At 47.7% G+C, this 18,673-nt stretch overlaps 1 protein-coding gene across 6 annotated transcripts in view; it reads left to right on the top strand.

Moving 5' to 3' along the window:
- The window catches only part of CASKIN1 (CASK interacting protein 1), a 1,401,469-nt gene that overhangs the window by 1,362,646 nt on the left and 20,150 nt on the right, over window positions 1-18,673 (top strand). For all 6 annotated transcript variants that reach the window (XM_069647339.1, XM_069647342.1, XM_069647341.1 and 3 more), the window contains one exon: window positions 1,183-1,570. In XM_069647339.1, coding sequence (XP_069503440.1) covers window positions 1,183-1,570 — 388 coding nt within the window. The remainder of the gene's footprint in view (window positions 1-1,182; window positions 1,571-18,673) is intronic.

The following is an 18,673-nucleotide window of genomic DNA, read 5'->3' as shown; positions in this document are numbered from 1 at the left end:
GTGGAGTCTCCACCGTTACCCTTTCCCACTCAATGGTCGCTGACTGTACATTCTGACATGACAGAATGAATTACAAGATCAATAGGAACTCCTTGCTTGCTCACAAAAGCCACACTGCAGAATCTCCACCTGGCTTCCTCTTCTTGTTTCTCTTCCATCCGCTCACTTCCTCTTTCTGACTATTATTACTGTTCCTGGTTTTCGCTTCTCCCTCTCTCTTCCATTCCATTTCCTTACCCTCTTTGACTGTTCTTTTTTCCCTGTACCTCTCTCCACATCTGTCTTTGTCATTCTTCCTGCATATCTCTACCGCCTCTTCTCTCCATGATGTACCGCTCTCTCCATATCTGTCTTTGTCTTTCTTCCTGCGTATTTCTGCCGTCTCTTCTCTCCATGATTCTTTTTGTACTCCTAATTTTTACATTCTCTCTTTGTTGCTTTTGCACTCTTTCTCTTTATGACTTCCAAGTTGTGCCTCTCGTTGCCTGTCTCTGTCTCTCTATGTCCATAAATGTATCTCTTTCCCTTACTCTTTCTTGTCATGCTCCTCATTTTCTCTTTCTCTGTCTCTCTCATGTGATCCTTTCTTTTTCTCTATTTGTTTCTTTCCTCTCTGTCCCTTTCATCCTTTCTGCCATTTCTTCCTTTCTCGTCCTGCCTCCCTAATATGCAAAAAAATTGGTCAGAACCCCCCCGCCCTCACAAGTCCTCATAGATAAAGCAGTCTGAGTTGTTATTGAGCGTTATGAGAGAAACGTTCAAATTCCTACCAATAATGAGCTTTGTACAACAAGCACGTTTTAGGACTCTATCAGGCGATGTGCAAAACTCCTAAATAAATAGATACATTCTTCTGCAAATGAGTACTCAAACTAGATGCCATACAATGAACACAGTGTTGGGTGTGCTCTGAAAATGGCCAGGAATACATACAATAGTGTATTAAAGATAGTGGGTTCATGGAACTAACTCCCAGCAGAAACAAAAATTATACTGTTTGTTCAAGGACTAGGATAGGTGCAGACAATAAATATTACAAAGGAGCCAAAGCTGGAGACTGTTCAGGGTCTATGTCAGGAGAGTAGGCTTGGTTATTGGCAGACTTGATAGGCACTGTGGTCGTTCTCTGTTAAACGATATGTTCCAGTGGAATAATCCTGGTTCTTTCTGTTTTTTCCGCAGAGTTCAAGAGGGCTCAGGGCACCCCCCCACCGATCTATCCCAAACCCACACCACCACCCACAGCACCCAAACCTGGTAAAGCCCATCCAGTCATCCAGTCTGTGAGCGCGGGCTCCACACCAGTGCCGTCTCCCGCCAAGCAGACGAGTGCCATCAAGCCCTCCAGCACGCCACCCTCGCTATGCTCTAGCCCAGCCAAACCTCTGAATGCCGGTCAGCCCCAGCAGGTACCAGTGAAACCTCCCCGATCTTCGATGGCCGGGTCATCTGTGGAGACCCCGACCGCTGATACAGCGCATCAGAAACTAGAGGAGACGAGTGCCTCCCTCGCCGCCGCCCTGCAGGCCGTGGAGGAGAAGATCAAGCTGGAGGAGGATGAGCAGAACAAGTAAGCATTCCATTGCCTTGCCAAAGGCTGCCAGCATGGACATAAACAAATACATGAGCAAAGTGTGTATGGTATTTTGGTTGCTTTTCTAGCACTTTACACCACTGTTAGGTGATTCTAATGCATGTAATGCTCTGTTGCTCCAGAGCTAGGTTCACACTATATAAACCACAAATACAAAATACACATCTGAAAGAGCTAAGGGATAAGAGGGTGAAACGCAGGGTATTGGCAGCAACAGAGTAGCAGGAGAAAGGAAACAACCAAATGTTATGTTATGCTGCTTGAATGTGTATCACTTCCCACTCGGTGAAGAGGAAGGAGGGATGACAAGCACTTGGGGATGCAGTAGAGCAGAGTGAGTACCTGTGCGGTAAAAAGTCTGCAGCCCCAAAAGTCCACAGCCAACTCCATAGTAGGGATAATTGGCTGACCCTGACCATACTCTCGGTGAGGGTTGATTTCAGTATGAAGGTTCCAGGCAGAGAACAGAGCTCTAAGGGCTTCATTATGAGTCACGAGTTTGAGGGTAGCTGGGTGGTAACTGTTTTACCTTTACTGCAACTGCGTCTGGTGGTAGTACCGCCGGATTGCAAGTGGTGGTGGTGGTCTAAATCCACTTTCTTTTTTAGTCCATAGAACTCAATGGCGCATGTTTGGCGTAATTACTGCAGAAGTAATTTCGCTGCAGTAATTCCACCAGGATTTGGCAGAAAGCTGGCATATTTACCTCCAGCTCATGGCTGGAGGTGAATCTCCAATATTCCGCCAAAGCTATGGTTGGGTGGTGCGGTAATGCAGCAGTATAGTAATACTGCTACATTTAACCCGCACCACCCAACTTGTAATGTGGCTAAGTGTGCTACATAAGCAGTCGTCGCCGCTTGGCAGAAGCCTGTTGGGGTGCGTGTGTCTTAATGGGGACCGGTGTTCTCTGAAGCCTTTACTGAGCTCCTCTGGGAATTATCTACAGATATGCCATACCTATTCCACCTCCAGCCATGTGCTACAACTGAGTACTTACGCTAGCCGTGGGCAGCCATGTGAACCTGGATAACAGAGGGCCAAAGCTCAGCTTAGTAGGTAACCTATTCTGTATACAGCCTTCCACTGGGCAAATGAGATTTCAAAACTCCTAGGAGCTCATTTTCCACTGAGCCATAACGTCAATGGAAGTCATAAAAGCCTTGAGTACGGCTTTAACGCTTTGCATTCACATTACGGCTCATTTTCAATCATATGCATGGCGAAGAAGAGGGGCGGAAAGCAACTTGCATTTCCACCATCTCCTTTCTCTCTTCCATGCAAATACTCCAACATTTGCCCCGGCATGTATTTTCATGATAGCACAAATGCTGGACATCCCTATGGAGTCCACCAGTATAAAGAAGACAGGCCCCATAGGGATCCATTGTACATGCTGCCTGCCATATTGGCATGGAAGGCAGCATGTACAATTACAATTAAACCATGCCCGACATGTGGTTCAATTGTAATTGAGAACACTGCTTACATCTTACCATGCCCGCATGGTAAGCAGTGTTCGCAAATTGAAAAGAAACCCTACCCAACATGCAAGCATGTTGGGAAGGGTTTAATTGTAATTGTGAGTACCGCTTGACATGCGAGCTCCATAGAATTAGTGAAATGTGCACCGTGGTACGAGATTGAGCCTGAGTGTGAGGGGGCTGATGGGTTGGAATTGAGATATTTAATACACTTAACCTCTGGAGAATCAATGCTTTGTGTGGGGAGGTGTTATATACTGAAAATGGGAGAGAAGCACCACAGCATTCAGTGCTCAGCAGAGAGAAAATACAGCAGTTTCCCCAATGTGGTAAAGTTAACCCAGTAACACAGGGAAAGTAATCCATTTTCCGCTGGAGTGTCTGCTCGTTAAACACCACTCTGCTCAGCCCACAGATTTCTAAGTCTGCTAAGGGGAAACCTACTTTAGAATATGGGGAAATCTGCACAGTAAAAAAGAAACGTGTGAGTAACATATGTGTGTGGTTGCGGGTGTGTAATGTTGTTTATTGCACTGAAGAACCAGGGGAGTGCTGAAGGTTTTAGAAATATTTCCAGGTAAGCTAAAGATGGGAAAAATCAGATGGAAACAGGGCAGCAATCAGGTCCAAAAGAGGACAGAAAAACAGAACATATAGCAATAGCACTGGAGCGATAGGCCGGATCAGGTGGTAATGGCCAAGGGGCCAAGTTATAGGCCAGAGTGAAGTGAAAGCCTGAACATTGGGCCCTGGTGCCATTGATACCTTATCCGGCCTTCTGGTGAGGGTTGTATTGCTATCAGTATGCCAGGTTTTTAATCCAGGGTGCTGATAGCAATCTTTTTTGTTTGAATAATACTTACCTAAGACAGCCACTATGGAAATGGAAAAAACAAAGAGGTGTTTGCTGGAAGGTTTAGAATTAATCTTAACCACTGGCAATGCTCTGGGCAACCTTCCAGACCACCGTTCTTCGCCTGCCAAGCCATTACAGAAGGGAAAGACCATATGCAAATCAGGCTTGGCCCCACCCCAAAAGGGGCAGTCCAGCCCGAACTGCTAGGCCACATCCCTTCTGCACGAGACCACAAGCATCCCCAAACATGTTTCGCCCTTGTTGGGGTTCATCAGTGAGGAGTAGCTTGGGTCTCTAGGCCCAGCAGGCACGGGACCCACGTCTGGGCATACCCGTCCCACTTGGGGTGACATAGCAAAAACAAAGAGGTGATGGCTGGAAGGTTTAGAATTAATCTTAACCACTGGCAATGCTCTGGGCAACCTTCCAGACCACCGTTCTTCGCCTGCCAAGCCATTACAGAAGGGAAAGACCATATGCAAATCAGGCTTGGCCCCACCCCAAAAGGGGCAGTCCAGCCCGAACTGCTAGGCCACATCCCTTCTGCACGAGACCACAAGCATCCCCAAACATGTTTCACCCTTGTTGGGGCTCATCAGTGAGGAGTAGCTTGGGTCTCTAGGCCCAGCAGGCACGGGACCCACGTCTGGGCATACCCGTCCCACTCGGGGTGACATAGCAAAAACAAAGAGGTGATGGCTGGAAGGTTTAGAATTAATCTTAACCACTGGCAATGCTCTGGGCAACCTTCCAGACCACCGTTCTTCGCCTGCCAAGCCATTACAGAAGGGAAAGACCATATGCAAATGAGGCTTGGCCCCACCCCAAAAGGGGCAGTCCAGCCCGAACTGCTAGGCCACATCCCTTCTGCGCGAGACCACAAGCATCCCCAAACATGTTTTGCCCTTGTTGGGGCTCATCAGTGAGGAGTAGCTTGGGTCTCTAGGCCCAGCAGGCACGGGACCCACGTCTGGGCATACCCGTCCCACTCGGGGTGACATAGCAAAAACAAAGAGGTGTAGGCTGGAAGGTTTAGAAATAATCTTAACCACTGGCAATGCTCTGGGCAACCTTCCAGACCACCGTTCTTCGCCTGCCAAGCCATTACAGAAGGGAAAGACCATATGCAAATCAGGCTTGGCCCCACCCCAAAAGGGGCAGTCCAGCCCGAACTGCTAGGCCACATCCCTTCTGCACGAGACCACAAGCATCCCCAAACATGTTTCGCCCTTGTTGGGGCTAATCAGTGAGGAGTAGCTTGGGTCTCTAGGCCCAGCAGGCACGGGACCCACGTCTGGGCATACCCATCCCACTCGGGGTGACATAGCAAAAACAAAGAGGTGATGGCTGGAAGGTTTAGAATTAATATTAACCACTGGCAATGCTCTGGGCAACCTTCCAGACCACCGTTCTTCGCCTGCCAAGCCATTACAGAAGGGAAAGACCATATGCAAATCAGGCTTGGCCCCACCCCAAAAGGGGCAGTCCAGCCCAAACTGCTAGGCCACATCCCTTCTGCACGAGACCACAAGCATCCCCAAACATGTTTCGCCCTTGTTGGGGTTCATCAGTGAGGAGTAGCTTGGGTCTCTAGGCCCAGCAGGCACGGGACCCACGTCTGGGCATACCCGTCCCACTCGGGGTGACATAGCAAAAACAAAGAGGTGATGGCTGGAAGGTTTAGAATTAATCTTAACCACTGGCAATGCTCTGGGCAACCTTCCAGACCACCGTTCTTCGCCTGCCAAGCCATTACAGAAGGGAAAGACCATATGCAAATCAGGCTTGGCCCCACCCCAAAAGGGGCAGTTCAGCCCGAACTGCTAGGCCACATCCCTTCTGCACGAGACCACAAGCATCCCCAAACATGTTTCGCCCTTGTTGGGGCTCATCAGTGAGGAGTAGCTTGGGTCTCTAGGCCCAGCAGGCACGGGACCCACGTCTGGGCATACCCGTCCCACTCGGGGTGACATAGCAAAAACAAAGAGGTAATGGCTGGAAGGTTTAGAATTAATCTTAACCACTGGCAATGCTCTGGGCAACCTTCCAGACCACCGTTCTTCGCCTGCCAAGCCATTACAGAAGGGAAAGACCATATGCAAATCAGGCTTGGCCCCACCCCAAAAGGGGCAGTCCAGCCCGAACTGCTAGGCCACATCCCTTCTGCACGAGACCACAAGCATCCCCAAACATGTTTCGCCCTTGTTGGGGCTCATCAGTGAGGAGTAGCTTGGGTCTCTAGGCCCAGCAGGCACGGGACCCACGTCTGGGCATACCCGTCCCACTCGGGGTGACATAGCCAAAACAAAGAGGTGATGGCTGGAAGGTTTAGAATTAATCTTAACCACTGGCAATGCTCTGGGCAACCTTCCAGACCACCGTTCTTCGCCTGCCAAGCCATTACAGAAGGGAAAGACCATATGCAAATCAGGCTTGGCCCCACCCCAAAAGGGGCAGTCCAGCCCGAACTGCTAGGCCACATCCCTTCTGCACGAGACCACAAGCATCCCCAAACATGTTTCGCCCTTGTTGGGGCTCATCAGTGAGGAGTAGCTTGGGTCTCTAGGCCCAGCAGGCACGGGACCCACGTCTGGGCATACCCGTCCCACTCGGGGTGACATAGCAAAAACAAAGAGGTGATGGCTGGAAGGTTTAGAATTAATCTTAACCACTGGCAATGCTCTGGGCAACCTTCCAGACCACCGTTCTTCGCCTGCCAAGCCATTACCGAAGGGAAAGACCATATGCAAATCAGGCTTGGCCCCACCCCAAAAGGGGCAGTCCAGCCCGAACTGCTAGGCCACATCCCTTCTGCACAAGACCACAAGCATCCCCAAACATGTTTCGCCCTTGTTGGGGCTCATCAGTGAGGAGTAGCTTGGGTCTCTAGGAAGCCCTCTTCCATTGCCATGGCGGTCAGGGAAATGAAGCGGTGGTGGCGCTGCTGTTGCCAGAGGAATCAGGTAAGTGGGGTTGGGTTTATAGTGAATATGTCGACTCCAAAAATGTCACCAAAAAAAATGTCGAAAAAAAAATGTCGAATGGTTTTTTTTTTCTTTTTTTTTTGAATGGGGGGGTTCCCCCCGAACCCTGTTTATTTTTTACTAGTTAAACCCAAAAAAAAACATACAAATACAAAAAATACATTTGATTTAGTTTTTCGACTTTTTTTCAACTTTTTTTTTCAACATTTTTGCATTCGACATTATAACTGCACACCGTGGGTTGGGGTGGGGAAGGGAAGTAGTGGAGACAGGAGAGAAGGTGAGGTGGTGGGAACATGGCAGGACGGGGCGGAGGCTTGGGGCTCCGAGCTTGCTTGGAACACAGGCTTGTATTGTGGGATTCAGCCCATAATCTGAGAAACCTAACTAGCTGCAGCACCCGCCGCGGGTGCTAATATTTCTCCTCATTCATCTGACAGGTATCCTCACTTAGAGTGAAAACTGGACAATGCACCCTGCTACGGAAGGGGTTTAGTAACTGGTGGTATAAAAGAAGGGCAAGGATGTGTTATAAACGTGTGTTGGGGTGGCACTTAAGTATCTTTCGACATTTTCACAGACATGTATAGTGCTTTTGTCCTACTGCCCACAGTTGCGCAGCCCTATATTTATGAAATGATAGGTATGGAGCAGGTCTTCGAGAAGGGAGGCGGCGTATTTGAGGGCATTAAGCAGAATTAGTACTCTGATATTGTTCGGAAGGCAATCAAGAAGCCAGAATGTGCGATTTAGCTACAGTTAAAGCCTTCCTTTATCCTCCCTAAACGTGCCCCCAACTGTCTCACAGTGCCCTCCCCATTCCCTGCTCCATCCTCCACAGGTTAGGTTACCCTTCCCCTGCACACAGCCGTTTTTCCTTCCTGTCTGCATCTCTGCTGCCCACTATGGAAACACAGAGTGGGCTCTTTTTTCAGCTTCCTTTTTATTTTCGCTGGTGTTAATTTTTCCTCGATTTACTTTTCTTTGGAAAATAACACTTGCAAGAGAGCATTCTTTCATAAAAGAAAACCCTTAAAAAAACGATAGTTGTCACGTGTGCTAATGACAGAGAGTAACGGCAATCACCTCTGTTATAGATGCTCTCTGTGGTTTTATCTATTAACACGGACGGTAGGCCTTTACCACCTGGTATGGCCTGCCACTGAAGGTAGTATTGATTAAAAGAAACAGTGTCCCAGCGGCAAAAGCCCCTTACTTACCTGGGAATGAGTCTTGCACGGGAAGGGCGGCTGCCGTGACGCATCCAAAAATGAAGGGCGCAGACAAACACCACCTTGCACGGGCTGTGAGCTCACATCGCACGAGCTCCTGCGCGCGTCATGATGTCATTACGCCCTGATGTGCTGTGGGCGTGACACTGCGCGCACGCTCCAGCTCCCATCGTAGGGATAAAGGAAGCACCGGAGGAACCCTCGGTGCTGCTTAACGTCTGAGCATATTTCTCTGTGAGTAGCTCTGTGTTCTTTGTGAATATCATCCGAACCTTCTGCCCTCCTGATTCCACTGCCTTTCTTAAACGACCTTGACCCCTTTTTGCTTCCTGGATTATAGTACTGCCTTCTTCTTTTGCCTTGGTTGCTTTTGTTGGTGGATGGCTGGAACTTGGCCCTGCTTGCCTTCTGGATTGTTCTTCTGCGTACTCATTTTGACTTTGGTGATTCTTCCCTGACGGATTTTTGGGACCTTTGATGAAAGAAGGCTTCCTTCTGGATTTTTCTCCGTCTTTTCCCAGGATTGTGACTTTGTACTATGGTTGTTTTTTTTGTCCTGGATTTTTGGATTCCCATGTGGACTGTATCTTTATCCTTCTTTGAATCTTAGCTTTCCTCAGTCTGCCCGCGGGTAGGCCCATGCAAACTTACTTTTGTTTTTTCCCGCGCCTTGTTTCTTTGCTCCTACGCCAGGTACGGTTACCTGATCTAGGGACCGCAGACATCCTGGTAGGATATAAGTAGAAGGATCCACGCTTGCTTCCAACCATTCAGGTTGGGAGTGGAACAGGGTTCCCTTTTTTTCCTCCTCCCTGCCTTTCCATGTGAACCCCTGGCTACTGTGTAACTTGGCATACGAAGGCCGCGCTCTCAGGAGGAAAGGGCTCTCAGGAGGAAAGTCTCCCGTATATAAGGAAACCAGCAGTCATGAATACATGGCTCACCATCGACAAAGAGTCACTTTGCTGGTAACATGGTCAGCGGCATTAATCAAACCGCTGACATTCTTTAAGACAATCTGGGTCCACATTAATTGTCACTACATAACGAACATGTGAGCTTAGCACTAGTTTTTCTGCTAGTGTAATTGAGCAAACAGATTTTGCGCCAATCCATATTGCAAGATTTTTGAATTGGCGTGAATTAGTTTCACCCATTTTTTCTGCTAGTGCGATAGGGAACAGAGCAAATGGGGCTTGTTCCAAATTTTGCTAGGATGCTCCTACTACTACTTTGAACCAAGACAAGACAATTCCGCGCAGTTTTTTCATTTTGTTGTTACGCAATAAGGAACAGTCATGCAGCAAGCATACTACAACAATCAGACTACTTAATTTTTACCCCAGTGAACTAATATTCATGTAATATGGATTGGGGAAATACCTATTGGCTCTACTGGGTACTATCTGTACAGGGCCCTCAGTTTTATATTGTATGTGAGAAAATTGGCTGTGTGGGTAGCACAGGAACGATACTGGTGACTGGATCTGCCGCATTAGGTTCACAGCTAGAGCTGTGAACCTAATCAAGCTCATGCTCCACCTCCTGCTTACATTTCCCAGAGGGGACCTGTTACGTTTACAGTTAGGTGCAAGCAGGTCCCCTCTGGGAAATGTTCGTTATTTGCACAGTGTTGTAATGTGAGTTATGGGTCGTGATGTCATGGACATCAAGGTGTGTGGAATGTAGCCCTGTCAAGTTGGAGTGTTGATGTGTGAGTGGCTCTGAGGGTTCCAGGTGTGTCAGTTATAACTGGAAGCCGGCTGGATGGTATGTGTCTCTGTACCAAGTAACATGCTTCAAATAAACTTACCATGAATCTTACCTGCTCACTCTGGCGTGGTGTGTGACATAAAGAACCCCACTACTTCACTGGTGACGAGGATACCATCGAGGATATGGGGTGGCAAGTAGACGGGACACTGCCCTCGAGGTCGCACATCCTATCCAAGGAGTTGCCAGCTCCCTGGAATCAGAAGGTGTTGGTCCAGGGTGATCCAGCAAGCTGGGTGGTGCTGGAGCAGCAACCTTCGGCTCAAGATCCAGGAAGGGCAGCCATGGTGACCAGTGGCCCAGGCTGGCAGTGCGGGAGAAGTAGCTGCAGGAGCTCCCGTGTCTATAGGTAGGGCTGCAGTCCCGGACGGCGCTGGTTGATGCAGAGGACTAGCCTGGCAGAGCGGTCCGTGTACCGGTGGCTGGGCGGTGCTGGTAGAGAGAAAGCAGAGGAGGTTTTTGAGGAATCAAGACCTAGCAGGGAGGTCCATGTACCAGTGACCGGGTGGCGCTGGTGGAAGGAGAGTGGGACATTTATTTTTTCTGCAATCCGGACCTAGCAGAGCGGTCTGTGTGCCAGCAGCCAGTCAGTGCTGATGGAGGAAGAGCGGAGGGGGTTTTGGGCAGCACACCCCGCCAGTTTGCAGGAGGAGCGGAGGTGTGTGCCTGTCCGCAGCAAGCAGATGAATGGTGACGTTGAGAGGGAGCGTTGGCACGTCTGCCTACCCACCACTTGACATATTCCAACTTGCGGCGCAGTGACTCCAGCAGATGGTGGCAACGGAGATCGAGAGCTTCATAGTGCCGAGGAGAGAGCAGCCTGTGTGTGGGCGCATTGGCGACTCAGGGGGGAGTGTGCGGTCCGATGATTTGCCACACTTGGATGGTGAAAATTCCGTTGCAGGATTCCCGAAATGGTTAAAGCGTCTGGAACAGCCAGAGATGGATTGGCAGCTCGGTGGGGAGCAACAGTTGCATTGCAGCCTAGGGAAGAGCACCAGTACAGAGTAGGAAGCTGTTGAGGAGGTATTTGATTATGGTGGTGGGGCACGTCCAAGTAAAAATTAGCATGCCCCTAATTTGTACTGTGACAGTGGGGGCATATTTGCTGCGTTTTGGTCCACGAGTGTGGGAACGCTAACCATATAGTTGTTAATGTGTTGGGAGAGGTCAGTAATTTTCATTTGTGTATGTGTAGTGGCCTCTGGGTTAGAGGATGCATTAGGTGGGTGGCCATGGGTAAATGTTGTTCTGGGGCCTGTTGCACTAGTTGTGGATGTTGATATGGTGGACCTTGGGTGCCCAGTTGAGGTTCGTATAATTTTGCCAACTATGTTGGGTGTTAACATGTTTTCCTTTCCAGGGGGATTCATGGACATGCAGGTTTTGCCAGAGGTATTATGTGTTAACATGTTTTTCCTTCTCGGGGCGTTCATGGGCATGAGGGTGTGGGGTGTTCAATCTGGGGTCGGGGACATTTTGGACATGTGGGTGCAGGGTTCTTGTTGGACTTTACGCAATAGGTTTCCAAATTTTTCCACCTCAAGTTTTACTGTTACACTCATGTTGTGTTTTTATTCTTTATGGTATAGCAAATGTTATGTGTTTTTGTCTGGTTATTGTCCTACGTAATACTGGCGGGTTCTGTAGTGTAGTTATTTGGTGACTGTTGCTTACATTCAGGGCATGTGAGGGTGTGTATTCCCAAACTGTTGGTTACAGTTGTACGAGACAACAGAACGTCAGGGCGGCTTCTGTAAATAGTGTGGCTGTTGGTTACAGTCAGGTCAGGCTGAGAGTAGAGCATTAGTTTTTGGTTAAACTGTTGGTTACAGTTGGTCGGGTGAGTTTGTAGCTGGTGACTGTTGTTTACGATCAGGGTGTATTAAGCGTAGAGCATTTTAACTGTGGATTACAGTATGGGCGGCTACAGAATACCCAGTGGTTTCTGTAGACTGGTGTAAGTGTTGGTTACAGTCAAGGAGGATTGAGTGTAGAGCATTTCAACTGTGGATTAGTTGTGGTCTGCTACAGAATTCCGTCCGGGTTCTGCAGTGTGGTGTGGCTGTTGGTTACAGTCAGGGTGTGTGAGTGTGGTGCATTGTAAAACTGTTGGTTACAGTTGTGGTCAGCTGCTTAATGCCAGGTGAGTTGTAGCTGGTGACTGCTGGTTACCACCAAGGCACTGTGTGTAGAGCATTTTTTTTAAACTGTGGATTGCCATGGGAGCGGCTATGGAATATGGATGGGTTCTGTAGTTTGGTGTGACTGTTGGTTCCATTCAGGGTTTATTGAACGCAGAGTGTTTTCGACCTCTAATTTCTGGCAAACATCAGGTGCAGGTCATGGGCTTGTTGGGCTGTTAGTTACTTGGCATTTCTTGTGTTCCGAGATGAGCCTGCTTACTGATAGTTGAATTATGGAGCTACCCAAACTTCTTTCTGTGTGTCGGTTTTGTTGTAAGGAAGGAGTGGAGTAATAGCGAGTTTTTTTTGTTGCAGAATCAGTGCTAGTGAGTTTTCTTTGCCTTGTCTGTAGTGCGTTGCCTGTAGTTTGTGCGGGTGAGCACATTTTCTTTTCCATGTGTATTCTATCTTCATGTCGTTTTTGGGCGTTGGTGTATCTTATTTCTTACGTGGGTGTTGTTTGAGTATTGGCCCATGTACTCATCTGGATAAGTGGTTCTAGTGGTTTCTTATTTGATCTTCGTGCTAGCCACACACGAGGAGCTTTGCTGTTGGTGGGTTTCCTTTGCTTTAGGTAGTACGGAGGGAAAGGTGTTGTAACTTGAGTTATGGGTCGTGATGTCATGGATAGCAGCGTGTGTGGAATGCAGCCATGGCATGTTGGAGTGTTGATGTGTGAGAGGCTCTGAGGGTTCCAGGTGTGTCAGTTAGAACTGGAAGCTGGCTGGATGTACCAAGTAACATACTTGGAATAAACGTACCAATTAATCTTAACTGCTGACTCTGGAGTGGTGTGTGACATAAAGAACCCCGCTACTTCACACTGCGGTGCATGGTGGCAACATCACCTCTCTGCTGTCCTTTTGCACATTGAAGTGCAAGTTGAGTAAATGCTGCCTGCCATTTACACATGTCAGGCAGAGTTTACAATAGGTTCCTACGGATGTCACAAGCATTCTGCTAGTTTAAATGTAGGCAGATTCCATAGTAATCCACAGCATTTACACCAGCATGAAAAGGGCATGCTGGCCTTAACTGCTGTCACAGTTGTATGGGGAGCCACAACAGGAATATTCTGTTCTGTGCCCTCTCTCCGCCATACAAATGCATTAAAATGTAGAGTAAAGTAAACTTCATGTATAAAATGGTAACTCATGCATTTTGCACAATTATTACTGCAAAATGGAAATGTCATACAACATGCCTACATTTGTACAAAAGCAAAGCCATCACAGCTTGTTGCTCTCACACTAGGGGGCTAATTTTTATATCTGTTAAAATGGACAGAACTAGAACATAATGTACAGCCAGGGACAAGCACTCAGCCTGTAAATTACACTTGGAGTCATTTTAATGGCACTTTGTGCACAGAACTGGGAGGCAGAGTTTTAAATCTATTCCGCCTCTTTACCCCAACTCTGTTCAGAAAATCGGCGAGAAGATGCACACGTATCCACTTTTGGTGCCAGCTGGGGCGGCTTTAATCCCTGTATATTTGGAAGAGCAACAGGCAATGCATTTTTGTCACATAAATGCTTACAGAACATTTGTATACATAACAGAGTGGAGGACGTGGGTCCTTTACAATGGGTGGAAGAATATAAATTAATGACCAGACTTTGCAGGGGAAGGTGATACAAAAGCTATGGACGAGTACATCGCAAACAATGCATAGGAGCAGGCAGGTGGAGAAGTGCTATGTAAAAGGGTAGTGGGAGATGAGAGTGAAGTAGGGATGGAGGGTAAGTCAGGAAAGCAAGGTGATATGGAGGTGCAGGGTGCTAGGAAAAGGATTCTTCAGAAATGAAGCAGAGCTTTGAGGTCGTATTTAAATAGTGAAATAGTTTAAGTACTATGAAGAAGATAATTCCAGATAAGGGGAGCGAGTAGAGGGAGAGAGCGGAAACGAGAGGGAGCGCAGGGGGTATGAGTGGTGGGAAGAAGGTCGGCAGAGGATGATCGTAAGAAGCCAAGGGGAGAGTAGGGAATTAGATGTGCAGATAGGTAGGGTGAGGCAAGTCTGTGAATAGTTTTAAAGATGAGAAGAAGTTTATACTTTGCCCTTTGTTTCATCGAATAAGCAGCCAATCTGGTGACGTCAAGAGGAGGTAGAGGAAAATCAAGGAAGGTTGAAAAGTGTGCGGACTGGGAAGTTGAGTACTTTGTCTAAGGGAGAAAATGCATAGTTGAGAACGCCAAATAGAAGACTAGCGCAGTAATCAGTTCTAGAAAGGACTAGGGAGGAGATAAGATGTTTGGCAGTATTGAAAGGAAGAAGAGGACAGATTATTCTGATATTAAGTAGATTCAGTCTGGCAGCAGTGGCAGATTTGGAGATGAAGAGAGGGAAGTTGATAGACGGGTCAGAGATAACCCTGAGGTTACGAGCTGAAGTAGAGTAGGGTGGGGTAGTCAGGAGCGAAGAGAAAGTGAGGGGGAGATGAAGAGATAGCATTTTGGCAGGGAAATAGAGTACTTCGGTCTTGGATTAGCAGAACATGAGTGAGCGAGACACCATCCAATATTTGATGATGGAAAGGCAGTTTGCAATTGTTGATAGCTGTTCATCAGATAAGGATGGAAAGGCAAAGAAGATCTGAGTGTCATCAGCGAAGAGCTGATGGGAGAAGCTGTGAGAGTAAATGCGGGCGCCAAGAGCAGAGGTATGGAGAGAGAAGGGAAGTGGACCCAGAACTGAACCTTGGTGGAACACCGACAGTAAGGGAGGCAGGATGTGAGGTTATTCCAGAACATGAATGTGTCTGGGGGCGTGCTATGAATTAATCCAGGCAAAAGCCTTGTATCGGATGCGAGGAGAGATAATGTTGAAAGAAGGTCAGAATGATCGCCAGTGTCAAAGGCAGCACAGAGGTCTAGTAGAATAAGAATGGATGAGTGGTTAGCATGACGAGAGGTGGAGATGTGATTGCTGACATTGATGAGGGCTTTTTCGGTAGACTGTAGAGGTCAGAAGCCAGAGTGAAGAGGGTCTTGGAGGTTGTGAGTATCAAGGAACTAAGTGATTCAATTGAATGCCACACGCTCGAGGATTTTACAATAGTGTTGTAGGAGAGATACAGGGAAAAGTTGGCAGGACAATTGGGATCTAGATCAGCTTTTTTGAGGAGAGGGATCACAGTAGCCGACTAGAAATATGCCAGAAAGGTAGCATTGTCAAGGGAGGAGTTGAAGAGGGAAGAAGGAAGTGGAGCGACACTAGGAGCAATGAGTTTAGCAATGTGCAGTGACAGTGGGTCGGCAGGGTCACAAGAAGAGTTGGCCTGGAGAAGTGGGTTGACAGTGGGTCAGCGAGGGCACAAGAAGGGTTGGCCTGGAGAGGTAGAGCAATAATCTCCTCAGAGTTATTGGGGGCAGAGGACGGCAAAGTGGCTGGAACGGCGGGAAAGAGAGCTGGAGAGAAGTAAGTGAGAGGAGGAGTTAGAAGATAAGTGGTGAGGGTGCTGCAAATTTTATACATTTTAGAAGCAAAGTAAAGAGCTAAATCATTTGCCAAAAGAGTTGATGAGATGTAGGATGATTTGGGAGGTGATAGAATTAAGTTAAGAGATTTCTGGAGGCGCCTAGGTTGGGAGGATTGAGAGGAAATGAGAGAGAGATGGATGTCATGTTTGGCAGAGTCAAGAGCAGCGGAGTAGATTTGATCAGTAGTGAGGTAAAGTTGGTGGTCCGAGGAGAGTCAGGACCTTTGCCAAGTGCAAAGATTTGATTGCATCATAGTTTTCAATGAACGAATGCAAGGTGTAACCCAGGAACATGGTCAGGAGGGTTTTGGAGGAAAGTGCACAGAGAAGCGAGCACATAGAGCCATACTGACCTTTGTGAAGGCTTCCTTGCTTGATGGGAAAGAGAGGTCGGCAAAGGAGGAGAGAGAGTGGTGTAGGTCGGATACGTAGTCATGGAGTTTGGAGGATAGAAATGTGCTTAGTGATAGTAGGAGTAGATAGAGTAAGAAAGAGGTAAGAGTGGATTTTGAGGCAAAGATGAGGGAGTGGTCACAGGGAGAAGGAACAGTGGACATATTAGTAGCAGAGAGCTGAGAGGAGATGAGAATATGGTTGAGAGAGTTACCATTAACATGGGAGGACAAAGCACTGGAGAGGGTGGGATGATTAAAGTCACTGGTAACAATGAGTTGGTGGTCGGAAGGGAGAGAGTCAATTAGTTGAGAGAGGTGGTAGAATTGACCTACAGTGCCAGATGGCTGATATAGAGAGATAATGTCAATGTTGTAGGTGGAGTTAGTGTACTAAAAAAGGGGAGGGGGAATTGGCAGGACCTAGAGGAGTAGGTGAGATAGGAAGTTTCTTCGATGAACATAGTCCTACATAGTGGTGTAGGACTAAGCTGAGAGCTGGTGAAGGTGTAGGCAGGGTCATGAAGGGCAGCAAGTGTGGCAGAGTCAGAAGGGGAGATCCAGGTTTCAGTGAGGGTAATTAGGTCAAGAGAAGGAGAGTGAGAAAGGAAGGGGGTTTTATTACAGACACACTGCACATTCCAAAGAGCAAACAAAAGGGAGTGATATTTGGGAGCATAACAATGTTGAATTTGGGAAATAGAGAATCGTGAGGGTAAGTGCATGAAGAGGAATTGTTCTGGAAACTAGGGCTAGTGTGGGTTTTGTGGAAAGGGAGAGAATTGGTGTGAGATGATGGGTAGTGTCAAGTGAAAGAGATGAGAGGGTTGAGGGCAGAGGAGAGTGAGGAGAGCAGTAACAGGGAAAAGAAGGGGCAGCAATGGCATTGCATTGTACATTGAATGAAAGAAGCTATAGTGGATATTAGTAGACAGGTGTGAGGACACAGCAAAGCGAGGTCTCATATGCGAAGAGGCAAAGTGGCCAGGGGTTGGGTAGGGAGTTTGCCCTTTGCTGTCAGCCCTTCGCTGGAGTTATCCGGGGCTGAGTCGTCCCTCGCGAGCGGTTATGTGAGGGTGTGATGTGAAGATTCCAATGGCGTTCAGGGGGAGGCAGGCCCAACAGCCAGGGGATGCATGCTGGTAAATGGAGTACTGAGCAGCCGGTGTTGAAGGTTTCACTTGACATCAACAACCTAGTATGTATTCCGTAGTGCTCTGTTTTCCATTTAGTGAGTTCTACCACAGCTAAGATGGTCCCTGGGGGTATGACCAACACTTTGTATAAGATGATTTGGCAGTTGTGTGGGAGTTTGGTGGTGGGGAAGGGGCGTTGAAGGGAGGTGGAGACAGTTTCAGAAAGGGATTGTGGAAAAGCAAGAGGGAGAACCTTGGAGATAGGTGGTCAGAAGGCAAAAGAGTGAAGGAGGTGGAGAACAGTTAGTAGGAGGTAGAAAAGAATATCAGAAGGAGAGAGGTGATGGAAAGGTATTAGGAGGAAGACATATAGAGGTGTATCGAAGTAACATGAAAGAGGAGGAGGAATTTAATGAGGAGGCATGAGGTGATATCAAGAGTGAGGAGGAGGAGGAGGAGGAGGAGAGTAATCGGGGAGAGTGGCAGTGACAGCAAGGCAGAGAAAGAGTACAATCAGAAGGAGGTTGGAAATAATATCAAGGGAGAGAAAGAGTATATCCAGGAGGTGATATGAAGAGCGAGAAGGAGGACGGAGTTCCGAAACAGACTTATAGAGTAATTATGGCTGTGGAGGGTAGTAACCTCAGGATGGAGGTGCTGGGAAGATCAGTTGAGGAGGGGAAAGGTATGTCAAAGAAAAGGTTGGATGAGAGACTCAGTGGGAGACGAGAAAGGAGCATACACACCAAAAACGGGGTGTGAGTGGATAAGGGATTGAGGTACAAGCATGTGTCAAAGAGGTGGAAGGAGGAGAAAGAGAATGGGAGAAGGCAGGAGATACAGGACGTTCCCCTTAGGTACAAGGCTATTCCAATCCATTGAGGAGGTATATGACAACAGGGTGTAAGCAACTTAAAGCCGGACCACAGGAGAGGAAGTTGTAGAACATATTCAGACCTAGCCGTATAGAAGCTTAGGTGGACAGCCTCCTGGTAGAAGGTCTGGAACTCATCTTGTCCTCATTCAGCCCTGTCTTCTGCTGTTGCCCAGGCTTAATGTTCGAGCACATGTGGGGCCCCGAACCCCATGTGACAGGGTCTCCCAGGAGTCCAAGAGGAGAAGCAGAGGACTTGAATCTACGGAACAAGGACTAAAGTGTTTTGACACTGAAACCCCCAAGACTGTGCGTGACTGAGAAGTTAGGGCATATTCTGAGAAGGGAGATACAAATCGAGGATGATGGCGTGCCGTGACTTTGTTGTTTTTAACCCTAAAGAGGAGTTATCATGGTTTTGGTTTGGTTATGGGATTCTTTCCTGGAGAAAGAGCACCCTTCTGATTCCCAGTATTAGTTTCTTAACATAAATGCCAAAGGCATTTGGGAAAGTAGTGGAGTCATTTATTTTTGCAGGTCCAATATTGTAGCTGCCCTTAATCAGCCTGTATTTAACCTATGCCATTATCTGTTTGGTGTTGATCCAGCTCTGCTTCATGACAGCCCCCTGAGATTATAGTCATCAATAGTTCCGGAAAAATTTCAAGCTATGGCTACAA

This window comes from Ambystoma mexicanum, chromosome 2q, assembly GCF_040938575.1.
Source record: "Ambystoma mexicanum isolate Mex_15411 chromosome 2q, UKY_AmexF1_1, whole genome shotgun sequence".
Lineage (NCBI taxonomy): Eukaryota > Metazoa > Chordata > Amphibia > Caudata > Ambystomatidae > Ambystoma > Ambystoma mexicanum.
Note: the sequence above shows the minus strand (reverse complement) of the source record. Positions and strands in the feature narration are given on the sequence as shown.